The sequence below is a fragment of the Protomyctophum bolini genome (genome assembly GCF_963924005.1).
Source record: "Protomyctophum bolini genome assembly, chromosome: 15".
NCBI classification, from domain to species: domain Eukaryota; kingdom Metazoa; phylum Chordata; class Actinopteri; order Myctophiformes; family Myctophidae; genus Protomyctophum; species Protomyctophum bolini.
The window spans coordinates 30,997,892-31,015,371 of NC_137876.1; the positions used below are offsets into that span (position 1 = coordinate 30,997,892).

The 17,480-nt window shown below is 40.9% G+C and overlaps 3 protein-coding genes across 4 annotated transcripts in view; 1 reads left to right on the top strand and 2 right to left on the bottom strand.

Moving 5' to 3' along the window:
• The window catches only part of sos2 (son of sevenless homolog 2), a 56,357-nt gene extending 50,384 nt beyond the window's left edge, over positions 1 to 5,973 (bottom strand). The window contains exon 1 of the mRNA XM_080784611.1: positions 5,078 to 5,973. Coding sequence (XP_080640737.1) covers positions 5,078 to 5,161 — 84 coding nt within the window. The 5' untranslated portion in view covers positions 5,162 to 5,973. The remainder of the gene's footprint in view (positions 1 to 5,077) is intronic.
• Positions 5,974 to 6,821: 848 nt separating this feature from the next.
• Positions 6,822 to 14,176, bottom strand: l2hgdh (L-2-hydroxyglutarate dehydrogenase). Its single transcript, XM_080784643.1, has 10 exons — positions 13,986 to 14,176; positions 11,161 to 11,276; positions 10,534 to 10,685; positions 10,230 to 10,361; positions 9,963 to 10,125; positions 9,651 to 9,685; positions 8,937 to 9,104; positions 8,597 to 8,754; positions 8,276 to 8,407; positions 6,822 to 8,061 (listed from the first exon to the last, which is right to left on the bottom strand). Exons 1-10 carry the CDS (start codon positions 14,069 to 14,071, stop codon positions 7,866 to 7,868), a joined length of 1,338 nt encoding a protein of 445 aa, XP_080640769.1. The 5' UTR covers positions 14,072 to 14,176; the 3' UTR covers positions 6,822 to 7,865.
• Positions 14,177 to 14,712: 536 nt separating this feature from the next.
• On the top strand, positions 14,713 to 17,367 carry dmac2l (distal membrane arm assembly component 2 like). 2 transcript variants are annotated; one of them, XM_080784655.1, is made up of 5 exons: positions 14,713 to 14,793; positions 14,910 to 15,014; positions 15,595 to 15,803; positions 16,593 to 16,764; positions 17,070 to 17,367. In XM_080784655.1, the coding sequence occupies exons 2-5, from the start codon at positions 14,920 to 14,922 to the stop codon at positions 17,182 to 17,184; spliced, it is 591 nt and encodes a 196-aa protein (XP_080640781.1). In that variant the 5' UTR covers positions 14,713 to 14,793; positions 14,910 to 14,919; the 3' UTR covers positions 17,185 to 17,367. The 2 variants fall into 2 exon arrangements, with proteins under 2 accessions (XP_080640781.1, XP_080640782.1); XM_080784656.1 differs by having other exon boundaries at positions 14,763 to 14,786.
• The last annotated feature ends 113 nt before the right edge of the window (positions 17,368 to 17,480 follow it).

Genomic DNA, 17,480 nt, shown 5'->3' on the forward strand with positions numbered 1-17,480 from the left:
ACTCCTGCCACTAGAAGGAGGCATGAGGTCAGTCCATTGCTCTCCCCAGGTTGGCAGAGGGAGGGTAGCGCCCAGGATTACATGGGTTGCAAAATCGTGGGATTCTTTTTTTTTTTACAATTAGAAGCCATCCCTTGGATAAAGATATCGGTCCAATCAAGACAGTTGAAAACAAGGGAATTGAAATAATGATACAAACACAAGCACAACAAGCACAGCCCTCTTGCAGTCGCAACTATATAATGTTGCATTATTACAACATTATTATGTACACTTAAGATCTGCAATTTTCACAGTACAACACTGCCATATGACGAAATATAAACCAGGCTTAAGCCTAAAAATATCGATAGGCTGGTGTTCTTGGACAAAAACGTTTAAAGCCTGTCTACTCTAGACAGCAAGAATCTCAGACACAATTTTAATTGTAACTAGTGCAAAAATGCATTTTATTCATTTATTTATTGGGGTGACAATGGTGAATTGGTGATCTCAATTCTTAGAGTTTGGGCAGAATTTGAGAACTCTAAGTTCACACTGGCAAATAAAGCTCAAGTTCTACTTGACCAAAGGTCATGCCCACTTGCCCTAAAAGTCCATAATAAAATAATAGGTCAAATGTACGGTTGGAGAACAAATTAATATCAGTAACTGGCGAGTGGCAACAGTCACTTTGAAAAACAGATTGAATGAAACTTCTAGTTGTAAAAAAGAACAGTGTACTTCAAGAATACTTATAGCCAATAATATTTAATGAAGACGGAATGCACTTGCCCGTCAGGCAACCTGGAAGAAAACCACTGCCCTAATGTTATATTTACTTGCCACGGGCAGTCAGGCAACAGTTAGTGTCAATCCCTGCATAATATGTGTACCGTATGTTAATCAAAGTCACTATAAAGCCAAACAGCCATGCTGGCATTTTTACAAGGACAAGTCACAATAGCAAATAATAGACCAGATAATCATAAATTAACACTTTATTATAGTGTCTTTCTTTCTTACCCTGTTACCCCTACTATAATAATTAAGATTCAAGAATACATTAGATTAAAGTTTAGGCCAGGGGTAGGCATCCTTAATCACGGCCCGGGTGCCAATATTGGCACAGGGGAGGGTGATCACTGGCACAGGTGTGTGCATGTACCACACAGTGACGGTACACTACACACACGCATACCGCACAAAGGGAGGGAGAGAAAAGTTCACCGACCGCACAAACATACACTGTGTAAAAAAGAAAAAAGACTGACCACTGCAACGAATGGTCAAAAGATCGATACTAGTCCACAGTGCATAGTTTTCACGAATTCAAGTTGTTCATGTTTACCGGAGCGAGTCACAAACTTATTATCCATTCATTGTGTCATTCAAAAATCTGGCCCTACCTACGCCATGTATGGCTTCCCAGCTAAGAGTTATAATATATCGGGCAGGGGTGAGGTGGCGCAGTTGCATGACTGACAGCATCGTCTAATCCTACATCTCATTTGAAAACATATATAATATACCTGCAGTGGTGAAATACGGAAAGCAGAAAAAGAGGGATCTGGGCCTGCCATGGTTAAATTCTAGGCCGATAAGTGGGACAGAAGTGAGCAGGGTTGAGGTCCACTACTACACTGTGCCACATGTTGTGGAGGCAACAAAGCCAATTACACTTTTAAAGGAATGGTGTGATCTACAGTACACAACAGTGTACTCTCAGCTCTTAACAGTTGGCATGTATCTTAAAGTGGAAGTATGTCAGACTTTACTGTTCCATTTTGGATCCAGACGGATAAAACTATATAACAATATCTATTGTATGTTTTGCTCAAGCTTCCTCTTTGCCACCAAGTTGTCCTGCCATGGTGCCCAAAAATGTACCAGCTGCATCTTCAATTTTACTCCACATCCCATTGAATGCTACTAAGCAGGAATTTCACTATGTCACACTCAGTCATAAATGAGCTATATAACTGTTAATCTGTACCGACAGAGTATCCATACTGTGCTTCAAACAATGAATTGAACCAAATCACTCCCTAACTACTACTTCTCCATGTGGACAGGACGGAGGCCAATCTCAACACTTAATGGTCAGTGGAGCACTGCAAACTCAGCATCACCCTCCACCAGTTCGACATGGCTGGCAACAGAATGAAACTGTACCTACCCAGCATGCCCTTGGCTTCTCTCACAGTGCCAGTGAAACGTCAGACCCGGAGAATGCACAGTTATCATTAACAGCAGAATGTCAGCGGCTGAATAATGCTCTCGCATAGCACTGGGCACGAGCCGCGGCCATCAGGAATAGGAATAGCCATGAGATAGACACGGGTGCACTACCCTCCACGGCAAAATGTTACAGGGAACATGAACGAGAGAGAGAGAGAGAGAGAGGGGGGGCCAGGAAAGTCAAGTTCACTGGCTACGTGGTTTCTAGAAATCTCTTTATTTTTCAGAATATGGCTCAAATATGTTTTGTATTTTAAGAGAGGATCTTTAACTGTGGTATATTAAAGGATAAAGTGGCTAGTAGTGCACATAACACATGAAGAATTATTGTTCACAAATCTTTCCTTGAGGCTATTCACAAGTCTTATTTCAATGGATTAAACCATTTATCATCTGGAGGTAGAATTTTCAAGTTCAGAGAAAATGTGACAATGTTGGGCTCATTACAATCAAGACTTGTGCAAACTATTCTAAGCAAGTGTGGGTGATTACCAAATGATTTTCATTAAGGTTGTTCACTCTTTCTATCACTATCAGATAACCATCCTTCTGGTGTCCAATTTAGTTCTAAAAATCTTGATAGCTGGTAAAAGGAGGGAATGGGTCTTGTGAACTTTGGAACATGCCACCCGGCCTAGATACGCAGGGGGTGGAGTGAAGTCATCCAACATGGTCACCTTTGACAAGGGGTGGAGTCAAATCATCCGACATGGCAGATTGGCAGCCTCTGACAAGGAAACCCCCCTGTGTAGACAGCTGTGAAAAACAGCGAGTCACAGTCAGTCACAACCATAACAAACCTCTCTTGCGTCAATCTCTCGACAGGCTTTCCCCTCAGGCGGTTGTGTAACAAGTTGAGACAATGAAACCGAGGCCCAACACCTGCTCTCACAGTTTCACCTGATTCATCACCACACAATCTCTACCGCGCTATGGATGAAAGTAAAAACTATTGTTGCTTGTGCAGTGCTAGGTCGCAAGTTCGCAACAAAGCTTATCATGTGGTATGCTTCCCTCCCTATGCACTTTTTGATTAACCCTCCTCAATCACATGTTCACAACATTATTTAATTTTCAAAGTTAGCTTGCAATAACCATGGCATTGAATCATTTAACTGTAGGGTACTCTACATTGTGTGCCATTACTGACACATAAGACACCAGCTTCCTGTGGTACAACCGTACTACACATTGGACAAGTTATGCAAATATCATTATGGACAAAATAAGCAGAAAATTACACTGTTACTGTTATACTGTTGAATTCATAGACGATGATGTTTTTTAATGGTCTGAAAAACTGCTGTGGCTCAGTAGCTTCAATTATTTCAACAATATAAATTAAATAATTTTTGCCAGGGTTCAGATATGCCCAGTCGTACCACAGCCAATGCATATCCCAGCTTGAAAATGTCCTCTCCACTGTGCACTGCCGACAAAGCGCTGCCACTTAAAACCCATGTCACTCTCTTTACCCACCATGAGTACCTCTTAAAAGCCCCAGCTACAGCAGGACAAGGCATACAATTCTTACACAAATAGAGAAACCAATAAAACCTTTCCAAAAGGTTTGGAAGTCTGCCTGTCTGTCTCCTTTACATGGCAATAATGTGTGGGTCTCCTCAGGATTGTATGGATTTGTTTATTCACTGACATTTTAGCAGGGCAATGAGCAGTTTGAGGCATCCTCCAAGATCAAACATGATTTGGGTCTGTTAAGAGGGGGCAAATAAATGTGATACAAAAAAAACATATCAAATAGGGCTCTCTTCGGTTAGGAGTCTGTAGGTGACCAGTTTGAAAAGGACTGAGACATGCAGTCAAGCAGGTCAGGAGACGAGAGACAGAAGGAAAAATAAAAGTCACCTGGTGACAGGGGTAAACCAAGGTGATGTGAGAAATAGGAGAGAGTCAAAACAGAATTGATATGGGATATCCTCCATCCATGGCCATTGGCCAACAGTAGATACTGATGATGTTTTCCCAACTTGGATTAGGTTTTAGAGAAATCAAGTTTCCACAACTTAAAATAAGGAAATCTAAAATGGTTCCACAATTAAACAGCAGCAGTAGTTTTCTGATCTGCAAGGCTGTGAGCTATTCACTGGTTCCGTATACAGCAGCCATATACTATCATACATATACCATAGGGCATAGGCTACACACACACACGCGCCTGATCTTACAATTTACAAACTAAGGAATACAGCAGCCATATACTGTCATATACCACATAGACCACACACACACACACGTCTGCTCTTACAAGGAAGGAGAAACATTTACATTAGGAACTTATCATTGGTACTTTAAAGTGGGAGGTGTCATCTTGATGTCCCGTAACTTGTGAAAAAGACAGGAGTCACACCAGCAGCCAACTGTCTGCTGAGCAATTATGAAACATAGTCAGTAGTTCAAGGCGCTGTACAAACTGGTTAAAACTAACCTACTTCCTCAAATACACATGGGAAAAAATAACCATTAGAGGGGAAGCTGGGCGAGACACTATTCAAATAACAGACAAAAAAAAAAGAATGCCACAGAGCAGAAACGGACAGCAACATTAAGACAGGCAAAGACCCGCTGTCGTCAAGGACTTCTTGGGCAGACTTTGTGTCTTTGGGTCTTGTCAGATGATCTGATGGCATTGGATTGTTAGAAACATATGCTCAGTGATAGACGTTTGTGTTATGTAATAATGTATGTGCACAGTGTTCAAGGAGAACCACCGGTGAAACCATTCATTCACCATTAGAAGAAAACATGTAATAAAAAAAGATGACACGGCGCTCGACGAAGATTTGACGAATGCTAGCGTGACAGCATATAGCATAATGACTTAAAACATATACATTACCTTTCGTAAAGCTTGCACGAAGAGGCCTCGCCATTTGTGACTGTTCTCGTCACTTGAAAAGTCATAGATCTGCTGCGGCTGCATGGCTGTGGCGGCTCCTTACGTTGCCGTGGTCCGGGCTGAACAGTCAGCATCGGCCCCGGATAGTCTCTGTGGGTGGGTCGGTCCTGGTGCGGTGAAAAGTCAACCAGCTCGCTTCGCAAATACGGACAGTGTTACTGCAGCACACGCCAAGCTCGGGGGTCGAGTAAGGTTGACTAGAAAGCTAACCACTCCATGAGAATAAGCACATGTTATTGAGTTAACTCGCTAGCATTGGCGGCTAGTGAAGGCTAGCCTGCTGCTGTAAACACAGCGCCAGCAGCAGCAGCGAGCTAAACGGGGCTAGCTAACAACAACGCTGCTATGTGTGGTGGTGATGATTATGATGGGGGTGCTTGGCGTTATGTCAACAAACGTTCCCGGCAAAGTGACCCCGCAACAGGCGACAGTAAGTTAACCAGTGCCCCGATTATACACAAGCATCTAATGGAGTTAGCGTCGGCTAACGTGTTGGCTAGCACCTGTAACGTTAGCAGGCTAACGTTAGCTGGCTAACTGCTGCTCCAGGCTGCCGTCGGCCTCGATGCACTCAGAGTTATGTTGTTGTGGCACACGACCCATTCAACTCCAAACAAGGCACACTTTCTCCTCCTGCTGTTTACTTCAAACGCAGTCATCTTTTTCCGGCAGCGGTCAATCGCGCAATCCGACATAAATCCACACAGATTCGACCAGTCTGGGGCATATCTATGCGCAAAGGCGCAGGAAAAAAGGAGTTTCCGAGATGTTTTTTCCCCCCTTGGTGTAGTTTCTCAAGTGCGATGATGTTCGTACCAACTCTGTCTGATGGCCTTCCTCCCCTTGCCCTGGTTGCTAGCATAGGGTATGTTTTTGCCAGGTCTAGTGCCATAGGCAGGTCTTACTCCATGTACGTCTAAAAGAATAGTGTTGTTCCGCATTGCCTACCTAGTAGTAGGTAGCCTGGTGAGGCGAGGTTAAGTAGTAGGTAATGCGTAGGTAGGTAATAGGTAGTTTACATAAATGTAGTGGTCATTAGAAATTATAGATACAGGCCAGGAGCTCTCTCCCTCTAGTATAATTTAATGTAATTATATTGAACATTATTTGAACATCACCTCAAGTGAATGAGCCTGAACAAACCTCAAGACGAGGACGTGTTAGACACTAGCAAGGGTTCGACCTCCAGTAAGTTGAAAAAATATATATATGATTTGAATTAAATCAAATTAAAAAGATGGCTATGGCACAAATAAAATGCCTGATATCAAAGTAAAGGCAAAACGTTACCACAGGTTCTGGTCGATCACGCACCCATCCAGCTGCTGTCACGCACGCTGCGCATCTGCGTCATTTCACATTTTATTGAACACACAAAAATACAATATACAAACATAATGACTCATTGGGCCTTTAACAAAACCATTTTACGAGTAGATACACATTATGCCAGACATAAGGCCAAATACTGCATACCGTATCAAGTGTATTTTCAGAAATGCTCAATATACAAGACAAATAATGGTTGAACAACATCAAACATGATAACAATGCATACTTTAAGTATTTATTCATGTTTCGTTCTCACAAGTGTTCCTGTGTGTGTGTGTGTGTGTGTGTGTGTGTGTGCGTGCGTGCGTGTGTCCGCCTCCTTGTGGACATAAAGGTGCTTTGATCCGGGAAATAATTTACCAAAATGGAAATTTGTTAAAGTCTATGCCGAATGAAATAGCCAACAGATTGCCAACAAAATCCATAATAGATTTTTTTAAATATTTAAAAAAATACATTCATTAAAAATATATATTCTATCACTTATGCCAAAAGCATTGCACACTTTTTTTGTATTTTATTTTCCACAATATAAAGTATAGCACAGTTCAGGCTGCGTAATAATCACGCTAAAACGTAATTAACTAGTCATAAGGATCAAACTATAAAACAGCAGAATTCTTATTCTAGAAGCATCACTTATTACTTAAGTGATCTTCTAGAACAAGAATTCTGATATCTGGTTATAAACATTGGATCTCTCATCCAACCAGATGTTCTCTTGCTTTGACACATGAAATCATTTAAACTAAGATATTGAGCTTTAATCTATTCAAAAGGTGTAGTTGATACAACCTTTCAGTACCATACAGTAACAGTACACTGAGGATCATTTTCCCATAAATGTTTCCCTCTAGTGTTAACTATTCATACAACAATAAAATAAAAATACAAATCCTTGAACTAGAAATGCAAGACAGAGATTTAGGATTGATAAATCGTCATGTAACTAAAGTGCAACATAATGTGCTTGTTAAAAAAGCCCTCTTTTGCTTACATATTAGATACAACTCTGACTGTCGGTGATCTTGTCATGACTTACAACATTTGCTTGCATTGCTATGTTTATTGTTGTACACATTTTGAATGTTATAGTTTTTAGCTAAAGTACCTAACTTGTAATTGGAGTAAATTAGAATTCAAATGTAGTGGTATAAAAACAAAGCCATTCAAAAAGTAAAGTTACCTCAAAACGGTAAATAATAATACAATTGAGTAAAAAAAATACTTTATTACTTTGTACCTCTACAAACAGCTAAGGATTGACCTGATGGTAATGAAAATGTCAGATGTGTGCTCTCGGACGAGATATACTGAAAGTACTGTAGCAATACCTCCGTACAGCTCTGAAGCTTCACTTGGTGACCACTGTCTTTTGGTAATTAATAGGAATCTTTTACAGTGAGAAACGGCTCTCCACCTCATCTGCGATCAATTCAGCGATGGCCAGGGAGGAGGTGGCTGCAGGTGAAGGTGCGTTTCGTACGTGGAGTACCCGGCTGCCTACGTCTCCTGCACCACCATCAAACACAAAGTCGTCAACTAGGTTTCCATCACGGTCGAGAGCTTGAGCTCGAACCCCTGCAGGACCCCTGGGAAAGAGAACCAAGCAACTGTGCTGTGAAAATGGACAGCAAACCAATAAACCTGCCAGTGGGATAATTAACTGGACACCTCCAGATGTTTTGTTAAACTAAGCCAATCTACCAGTGTCTGAAGAAGAACCTATATATTTGCCATTTCCTGAAAAGTGATGGACATATAAGGGTTCCACCCGACAGTGACTATGTCAATGCTTTGCTTTACCTGAGTACATCACTCAGTGATATTTCAGGGATGTACTTCTGCAGGAGTTTGACCTGAGCACCAATGAAGATCCCTCTATACATCTCTCCAAGCCCATATGTCATGTTCTTCATTACCAGCTTCTGGAGGCCCCTGTATAGAATGTATGAGTCACAAAACACAAACATAAGTTAAACCGTTATTTTGTTTCAGCTTAAATGTTATTTGTCACATGCATACAGCAATACAGTTAGTAACAGTCATTCATACAGTTTCATTCATATAATGTGTGGAAATGAGAACAGTAACAGGTGATGAGTATCAGCTTCCTCGATACTGTACCTGAATAATAGTGCATCTCCAAAGTCTCTGAGGTTAAAGTCAAACACATTGTAGCCCTCTCTTTTGAAGGCAAGGACAGCATTAGGACCCAGCCAGACACTGCCATTCATTCGTGGGGTGAAGTGAACTCCAAGAAACGGGAAACGAGGATCAGGGACCTGCAAAACATTTGAGTTGGAATAGAAAAAACTGTAACCTTATGTCAATCAAATCTGTGATATTTATGTAATAATACAGAGATAATATAATAATAATAATGTAATAATGCGAGAACATTATTGTGTATGTTTATACCTGTATGTTTCTTTGCTTTACAAGTTGAGAGTTAGTGAAGACTTACAGGGTAGATATTTCCCTTGACAAGATAGTGCTTCTCTGGCTTCAGGACCAAATAGTCTCCTCTAAAGGGAACGATCCTTGGCTCTGGACTGCATCCAGACATTTGGGATAGGCGGTCTGAATAGAGGCCGCCGCAGGTCAGGACATAGCGGCACCTCACCTCATTCCCCTATAATGATAGAACCACGCAAGCAGCAATGCAAACAATGTAAACAATGTAAACAATGCAAGAGTTTGAATTAGGATCTTCAGATAGACATCTTAAGCACATATCTCGTCTATTTTCACAAAATGTGCTCACGTATGCTCAAACACAAGCATGTACACAGACAGACAGACAGACAAGGCTCATACATACTCCAGTTTTTGGTGATAGGTTATCACCGCGGTGTAGTTTTTAAAGGGTTGGAAAACTACACCATTACGTCAGTCGCGGTGATGATCAGCTATCACCACGGACACAGACCCATCTCTCTGTTTTTACTATCAGACAAGTCTTTTCACTCTGGAGCTATCACCCCGTTCACTGATTGGTCTAGAAGTTGGGTAAACCACAGGGAGGCGGGGTCAATCCTTAAGGACATCACCGCGAGTATGATGGCCTCAACTCTTATCATCGTTTTAGGTGATAAGCTATCACCTAAAACGGTGATAACCTATCACCAAAAACTGGAGTATGTATGAGCCTACAGACAGACAGACAGACACAACTTACCTTTTTGTCTCTGATGGCTATTGGATATTTAACTCCTGTAATTTGATAAACAAGATACATACAAATTATTATTATTATTATTTTTGCGACATAATAGTATTAAGAATATATATATATATATATATATATATATATATATATATATATATAGTGCAATATACAACATAGAGGCTTATACAGGCAACATGATTTAGATAATGAAATATGAATTGTTGCATTCTGTGAAGTATAAGGAAGTACTGTACTGTACCATACCATACATCTCAGATTTATGGTACAGTAAATTAAAATATAGTGAAGGACTACCATTACCTTCGTCACTTCCAGCTGGACTCTCACTGACCATGGCGATGTCATTGACCTCATACTCAGTCACCACAGTCCCACCGGCTTCTTCAAAGTCCTTGCCGTATTGTAGTGCGACCATTCTCCAGTCCACAATGCCAGTGTAGGGTGAATCCAAAGCCATTATACCCTGCAGGGATACATTTTATTGAGCATTTATATAAATACCGGTATTTCTTGTGCCTGGCTTATACATGGGTATATGGTATATGGGTGCGTCTCTGAGAGTCTTACCCTACAGTATGGCTCTCGTTCTCTGATTTCTTTGGCACCAATGATGCTAAGGTCTCGCACGTTGTTCTTCATGCCTCGCTCATACAGAGCTTTGAGTCTGGGTATCTCCTCCTGCTCTACTGCAACAATAAGCTGGAATATACACAAACATTTAATAATAGCACTAACTTTGACTGCACTGCATACAGTGTCAAAGTTTGACATTCTACTGTTAGCTCATCTCTTATAAAACATTATAGCATCCAAAGCAAACACCTTGCATTGCACACAGCTTGTCTCATTTTGTTAAATCACCATGGCTGACCTTTCCACATCTCTTGTAAGGGAGACCTTTCTTCTCACAGTACTCGTAGGCCAAGGTGGCCCCTCGCACACACAGACGGGCCTTCAGGGAGCCTGGTGTGTAGTAGATGCCGCTGTGAATGACCCCGCTGTTGTGCCCACTTTGGTGAAAGGCTGAAGATTAGATAGAGAAGTCATAAATGGCCCGGAGAAACTACAGTGTGTGATGATAATCGTAATTATTATCATAATGATGGCACTCAACATTACAGACTGTTCCAATTAAAAAATAAAACAATTTAACAACCACATTAACAAACAACCATAGTAACAATTTAACAACCACATTAACAAACAACCATAGTAACAATTTAACAACCACGTTAACAAACAACCATAGTGAAACAAACAAATAGCTTAGGGCCAACGGTTGGCTCCTGTAACGCCCAGTGCAAATCAGAGACAATGTTGGACTCTCAAAAAGAAACCAAAACAGCAAATACAAATATTAAATGAGTAAATTCCCCAACCTTTGTATAATAATTGACATTCTTTTGCCAAATACAGCTGAGTTGTATGTGTTTATGAATAAGACCATCTTAGCCTTCACCTCCTTTCCAACAATACACTCCTCTGAATTGCAACTTACAAAGTTCCTTTTCCTTCTCCAGCAAAACAAAGTTGAGTGTTGGGTGTCGGAGGAGGAGCTCTCTCGCTGTAGCCAGACCCACGATGCCAGCGCCCACCACAGCCACATCATATGAGCTGCACGATAAAACAAACATAAATCTAATGTGAGGATAGGGCTGCAACTGCTGTTCCAGTTTAAGATGACAGAGTGCACCATAGACCTGTGTTACTGAATAAAACTCTTTAAAATTCCAAAACATCAGCTAAGTACCACTGCCAGGTTATTCATATACATTAATAACAGTATGCTGATAATTATATAAAAATTTAAATACATGTATCAATGATCAAGATATGTCAGTATTAAAGAGACTTCGGTCAACTATTAAAGCACAATGTCCAAAAGTACTAAGCCTAAATTGTGACAGATATATTTTGATGGCTAACTTGCATCTGTGTGTCCTTTTTGTTGCTGTTGTTGCTGCTTGCCCCAGAGATATTGATCTCTATCACCAAAAGTGTATCTGAGGATATGTAGGTATATTCAAAGCTGTCTTCCTGGAGAGAATGAAACCACAGCAAATGTCCAGTGAATTATATTTGAGGTAGTGGGCAGTTATAGTATGCCAAAAAAAAGTATGCCATATGGATTTCAGAGAGGATACCACAGAACATTTCCAGTGAATTATATTTGAGGTAAGGGGCAGTTATCGTATGCAAACCTCTTGCTCACCATACTACATAGTCATGCAACACTACCATAGTGCTGATGTTGACTCCACAGGTAAGCCTGTCACAATTATTACATAATCACAATTCTTTGAAATAATCTGAATTATTATTATTTTTCTTTTATTCTAAATTTTTATATCCCACGATTTTGTAACCCATTTTCACCCCTGTGTCAATTATCTAATGTGATCCTGGGCTCTACACACCCTTCGCCAACCTGGGGAGAGGAACGGACTTGAACTCATGCTTCCTTCATGCATGAGTTGTCCAAGTCGCTCCTTTACACCTGACAGGGGGGAGTTTCCCTGGTTGGACGTAGTGAGTGAAAGGAACATGTTATTCCAACCAGTTCCTTTCCCCTCCATCAGGTGCCCCAGCTGGCCAGGGGGAGGCAGTTTAGAGACCAGGATTACTGCATGTTTTTGTGAGGGTACCTACCCTAGGGGACACGGGGAGAACATGCAAACTCCACACAGAAAGGCCCTTTTTGCCAACCCCGCCTCGGGTATGGGGTATGGGCACTGATGATGCGGAGGAGAGGACACGCCAGCAGCACCCACAGCGTCCCGAGCGGCACTACCGACTGCGCCACCGTGCCCATTATTTGGCCACGGTGGCCAAATAACGAAGACTCTCACTTCTAGATCTGAGTAGTTGCTCATTGGATATTTAGTCCCCATATTTGGGGATATCCGACTAGGACGTTGGGCTATATGACATATGACATGTCTAGTATGACAATCCCTATATTTGGCCCGAGCCGACCTAGTGTTGATATCAGATAGAATCATATATGGATAGATCTAACTGGCTTAGTCATCGTGACAAGCATAGGCGGAGAATATATAACAAGGGTCAGCTTCAGGGATAAGGAGAAGTCAAAGCATCCTGGTTTAAGTTCTAACCGGACACCACTGCGGCGGGTCCTAACCTAAGTAATCAGCAATAGAGCCTTGAGCCATTTTATAGAGGGTATTGCAACTCTAGATTCATCCCATTATAAAAACAAATCTAGTGTTGCAAATTGCAGCTAGGGCACTGCATCAGGCACCCGGAACTAGTGGCAAGCAAACTGACAATATGTAAGCCAACCCAGGCCAAAGCCAGGAAAGGTAATTATTAGGTAAGAAGCGTAGTGGGTAACCTGTTTTGGTAACATCCATTGAGTCAAAGTACAAATACTTGAACTAGATCCAAAGGTTATTTTGTTTGGGAAGGAAGCCAAAAAAATTGAATAACATGCAAATGCTATCTGTCAGGTTATGCAACTCCTCCCAAGGAAAAACTGTCCTTATTAATGTATGCAAGACTGTGATCAACAACTAACCATTGTTAAAGAGAACAGGGTGGCAATCATATTAAAGATTTTAATTTTCTTTTCTTTTTGGTATTCAGACAGCCAGCAATAGCAAAAATGCTCCCCAAAAAATGTAGTCGACAAATGTAGGGTCCACAACTGCATTCAAAGATTTTCCTAGCTTTGTCATTGGTCGATTTGCATGTCTACTTCCGGATTGGTCATTGGTCAGTTTCTTTTCGACCAATGACAAGCTTCTAGGAACATCTTTGAATGCAGATTGTGGCCCCTAGATGTGTCACAGAGACTACATTTTTTGGGGAGTGTTTTACTCCGAAATAATTTCGGCTAGTCAGACATTTTCAGTAGCAGGGGGGGGGGGGGGGGGGGTACTACCTGTGAGTGGGGAGTGTTGGCTGATGAATGAATATCAACATCCTAATACATCCTGATACAAATGATGACAGTCAAAATATGACCCCCCCCAGTCAAAAAACACTTTGTTTGAAATAGACACTCATGCTTTCCAAGGTGTGATTTGGGCTGGGAGGAGGAGTAGGACTAAGGCCCTATACGTCCAAAAAACACTGTTTGAAATAAGATACAAATTTGACATATTATTGCTTATAGCAGGCAGCTTTAAGCCTTATCACAAATGTGGAGAGAAAATATGATAACATAATGTATATGATGTATATTCCAGGCAGAAACCTCACCTCACTTCCTTCATAGTATACAGCTGAAGTAGCACATTACTGTCAGACATACTTCCTCCTCTCTGTAACGAATAACGATACAGATCATACACGACTTACCTGTGGAGGTATCTTATTGCAGTAATGTTGATCGGCAGCTTTGGCTGTACTTGTGCCAAAACAGCTGCAAGTGATGCCTGAATCATGTTCAATTAGACTGAATAACAACTTTAGACCGCATGTGTCATTCTACATGACATTGTATTTGCATTGCATGTCCCACTCTTGTCTAGTTGTCTTGTTTCTCTTGCTTGTCAAATTCTCAGCATTGATTCCGCCTCCACGTCGGCATTCGAACCAATACCACAGCACGTTTTCATGCGTAACGACGTCAAAGCATAGTCAAAGCCAGTGTTGCCATGTCCGCTTATTATAAGCGACTTGTGCTTGTTTTCTGTAAAGTTGCTTGTATGTAAATATTGGTATAGTTGCGGTCTATATATAGTATATATTAATATATACTCTAAGGTTGCGGCGTTTTTTGGGGGCTTGTTTCTAAAGTGTAGTTGCTTACTTTGGGCTTGTTTCATAATGTTGTTTCATAATGTCACATATTTTCCATATTAATGTATTTGTCCTACTAAAAGACCCTACATCTAAAAATATGTTGTGCCAGGAACCCCTTACCCCGTTGTTAAAATGTTTCAAATAATATTCCACATTTTGTCAATAACTATTGAGTAGATCAGACTAAATAGCAAGCCCCAGTCAGGCTACTTTTGGGCTTGTTTCCATGGACCTGGTTGCTTATTTCTCTCACACAATCTGGCAACAGTGGTCAAAGCAATGGACGCGACCCTAATGTAAACACAACACACCACACATACTGGTGGAGGGCAAGTGGGATTTTACTCTGGTCAGGTGTCAGGTGAGGTTACCACCTGCACTGGTACGGCACTTAAAAGTAGTACTGATCAACTTGGACATTGTTTTGCAAGTACAAACCTAAAATGTTTATTCCTGGTCCATTTTCTTTGCTCCCAGAATTGAAGATATGAGGCTTTTATCAAATGCAGCACGGATTGCTCTGTCTCAGAAGAACGCGAGCAGCAGACAGTTCTGGGGATGGCTCAACGCGGTTTTCAACAAGTGAGGAATCAATTAATCATTTCAACTAATCTAATCTCCTACTACAAGATATGTCCACACTCCACAAGCAATGAAGCATGCATGAGATCATTGAGATTTCGGCTCATCAACAAAAGCAACCAATTATGTCCTGAGGATATCAGTCCGATTAAATAATACATAATATGTATTATTTAATCGGACTGATATCCTCAGGATTAGATTCTGTAGCTGCATTAAGTCTTATGGAAGATATGGATGAATAGGAAAAAAGCTACAAAGGATCTAGCCTAGCCCAAACATTTAAGGTCATTACAGATGACTGTTTGGGCTAGATCTAGCCGTGGATGATGGTTCACATGACGCTCGTACTTAATGTTTCAGGGCTACAAAGGATCGTCACAATACATACTTAAATAATTATTTTTGAGCTGTTTAGAAGCCAACTCTTGTTTTCATGTTCAATGTCTCAATAATCTGTTTTATAATTTGAGAAATGTACATGTCACTTTGTGTCTTTGCTACTTTTGCACTTTAACTTGTCACTTGTGATTACAATTCTGATTCGACTTAACTAATCTCTGTGATGTTATGTCTACAGGGTAGATCACGAGAGAATCAAAGCTGTTGGTCCAGACAGAGCTGCCTCGGAGTGGCTCCTGAGATGCGGGGCCAAAGTGAAGTTCCAGGGATTTGATCGCTTCCAGCATGACTACAATGGTCTGCCCACTGGCCCTATGGGCCGTTATAAGATCCAGGCAATTGACGCCACAGAATCCTGCATCATGTACAAGGGGTTTGATTATTTAGGTCAGTCTACACTACAGAGATCCTGTGACCCGTTTTACAAGTACAACAGTCAGTGAGATTTCTCCCCCTACCCCCTTTTCATATGGGTTCTTGCCTTGAGTTAGACAAGGGCAGCCAGGCCAAGGGACAGGGTTTTTACACTAAAAGCAATCTGGGAACCCAGTGGCAAAGATTACACCAAAAGAGACCTGCCTGTCTCTGCCTGTGAACATTGTTTGTGTGTATAGTCTGATGTATGTCTTATGATGTACACTACGGTACCACAATGTAAACAAGCTTCAGATTTTTGCGTTTAATCCATTTAGATTTTAATATGATTGTAATTGTTTCCATTAACGTATTCGAATCTATTCTATATGATCTCTTTGCCACTTTCCTCAAAAAGCTTTTTTCTGGAACTAGACTCCTCAGGATGCTCTGTTTTGGCAAAGATCCAACTGCTTTAGTCTAGACAAATGACACTAAATGACACGGACAAGGGTGTCATTTAATCAGCTGAATCTATGACAGGAGTGTCTTACACTGGATAGAAACAGAGACACTGCACTGTCTGTGACCCGGTTAGCCACAGATTTAGTCCCCAAAATGCTCAGTTTTGACAAAGCTAAGACTTGAGTTATTGTACAGTAGTCTGTACACTGTGTATGCCAATTAATTCTGAGTCCAATTCTATTTTTGTTCATTTTCAATTTAAATATAAATGCTTTTAATAACAAAGTTAATTGGGCCCTTTTGTTTTAGATTTGTAAGCTCATTTAATTAATCAAATGTTTCCTGTTATCTTTCTAGATGGCCTGAAACACTTGGAAGAAGTCAAGTTCAACAAGTGCATGTACATTGAGGATGCATGCCTAGAGAGGCTGAGCTCCATTGAGAACCTGCAGGACAGTTTGTGCACAATGGAGATTGTGTCCTGTGGAAATGTGACAGATAAAGGACTTATCGCTTTGCACCAACTCAGGTGGGCTTAAGCATAATGACATTTTGGGAATTTTATTTTTATTGGTTGTTAATGGTACCCCAACTTTCAGCAGCTGTTACAAAGTTTCCCAAGGGAGTTGGGTTGGAAAAAATTTATATGTGATAGACACCTTTTATGAACACATTATTTTGTGAAGAAAGCAGATTTGCCACACATTTCACTAATTCTCTCCAACTACAAGAAATGTGCAGCCTTTTCATTACAAGAAACAACTAGAGATCATATGTATTCGGATTTGCTGTAGATACTAGGTAGTGATCAAATGTTTCTGTTCATCTCCACAGGAATCTAGAGCATCTCTTTCTCAGCGATTTGCCTGGGATCAAAGAGAAAGATAAGACTGTAGAGAGACTACAGACAGCACTTCCACGCTTGGATATAGCACTGGACCTTGAATGACTATGTCAAGAATGTCAACATTTGCACACGCTTTGTCAAGTTATTCAGAGCAGCAGACCCTAATCTGAGAAGAGTAAGAACCTGAGCATGCAGGTTCTGCAGACACTACGATAAATATGTGATGTGTTGATATCTTCCTGTGGTTGTGAAGTAGCACTGTGCTTAAGTCCAGCAGTCTCTTAACCCATTCTGACCTGAGATCAGATTAAAAAAATGTCTTCTACATCCTGACAGTTTTCATTCTGACCTGAGATCAGATTAAAAAAATGTCTTCTATGTCAGTCGCTCTTCGATTT

What these genes read in the sequence shown, in the direction of transcription:
- l2hgdh (XM_080784643.1), bottom strand. Translation starts at nt 14,071, where the DNA reads ATGATTCAGGCATCACTTGCAGCTGTTTTGGCACAAGTACAGCCAAAG. An exon ending in TCCAGCTGGAAGTGACGAAG is followed by an intron (nt 9,686 to 9,962) that starts GTAATGGTAGTC and finishes ATCAAATTACAG; the next exon opens with GAGTTAAATATCCAATAGCC. An exon ending in TCACTGAGTGATGTACTCAG is followed by an intron (nt 8,062 to 8,275) that starts GTAAAGCAAAGC and finishes TCTCTTTCCCAG; the next exon opens with GGGTCCTGCAGGGGTTCGAG.
- dmac2l (XM_080784655.1), top strand. Translation starts at nt 14,920, where the DNA reads ATGAGGCTTTTATCAAATGCAGCACGGATTGCTCTGTCTCAGAAGAAC. An exon ending in CTCAACGCGGTTTTCAACAA is followed by an intron (nt 15,015 to 15,594) that starts GTGAGGAATCAA and finishes TTATGTCTACAG; the next exon opens with GGTAGATCACGAGAGAATCA. An exon ending in ATCGCTTTGCACCAACTCAG is followed by an intron (nt 16,765 to 17,069) that starts GTGGGCTTAAGC and finishes TCATCTCCACAG; the next exon opens with GAATCTAGAGCATCTCTTTC.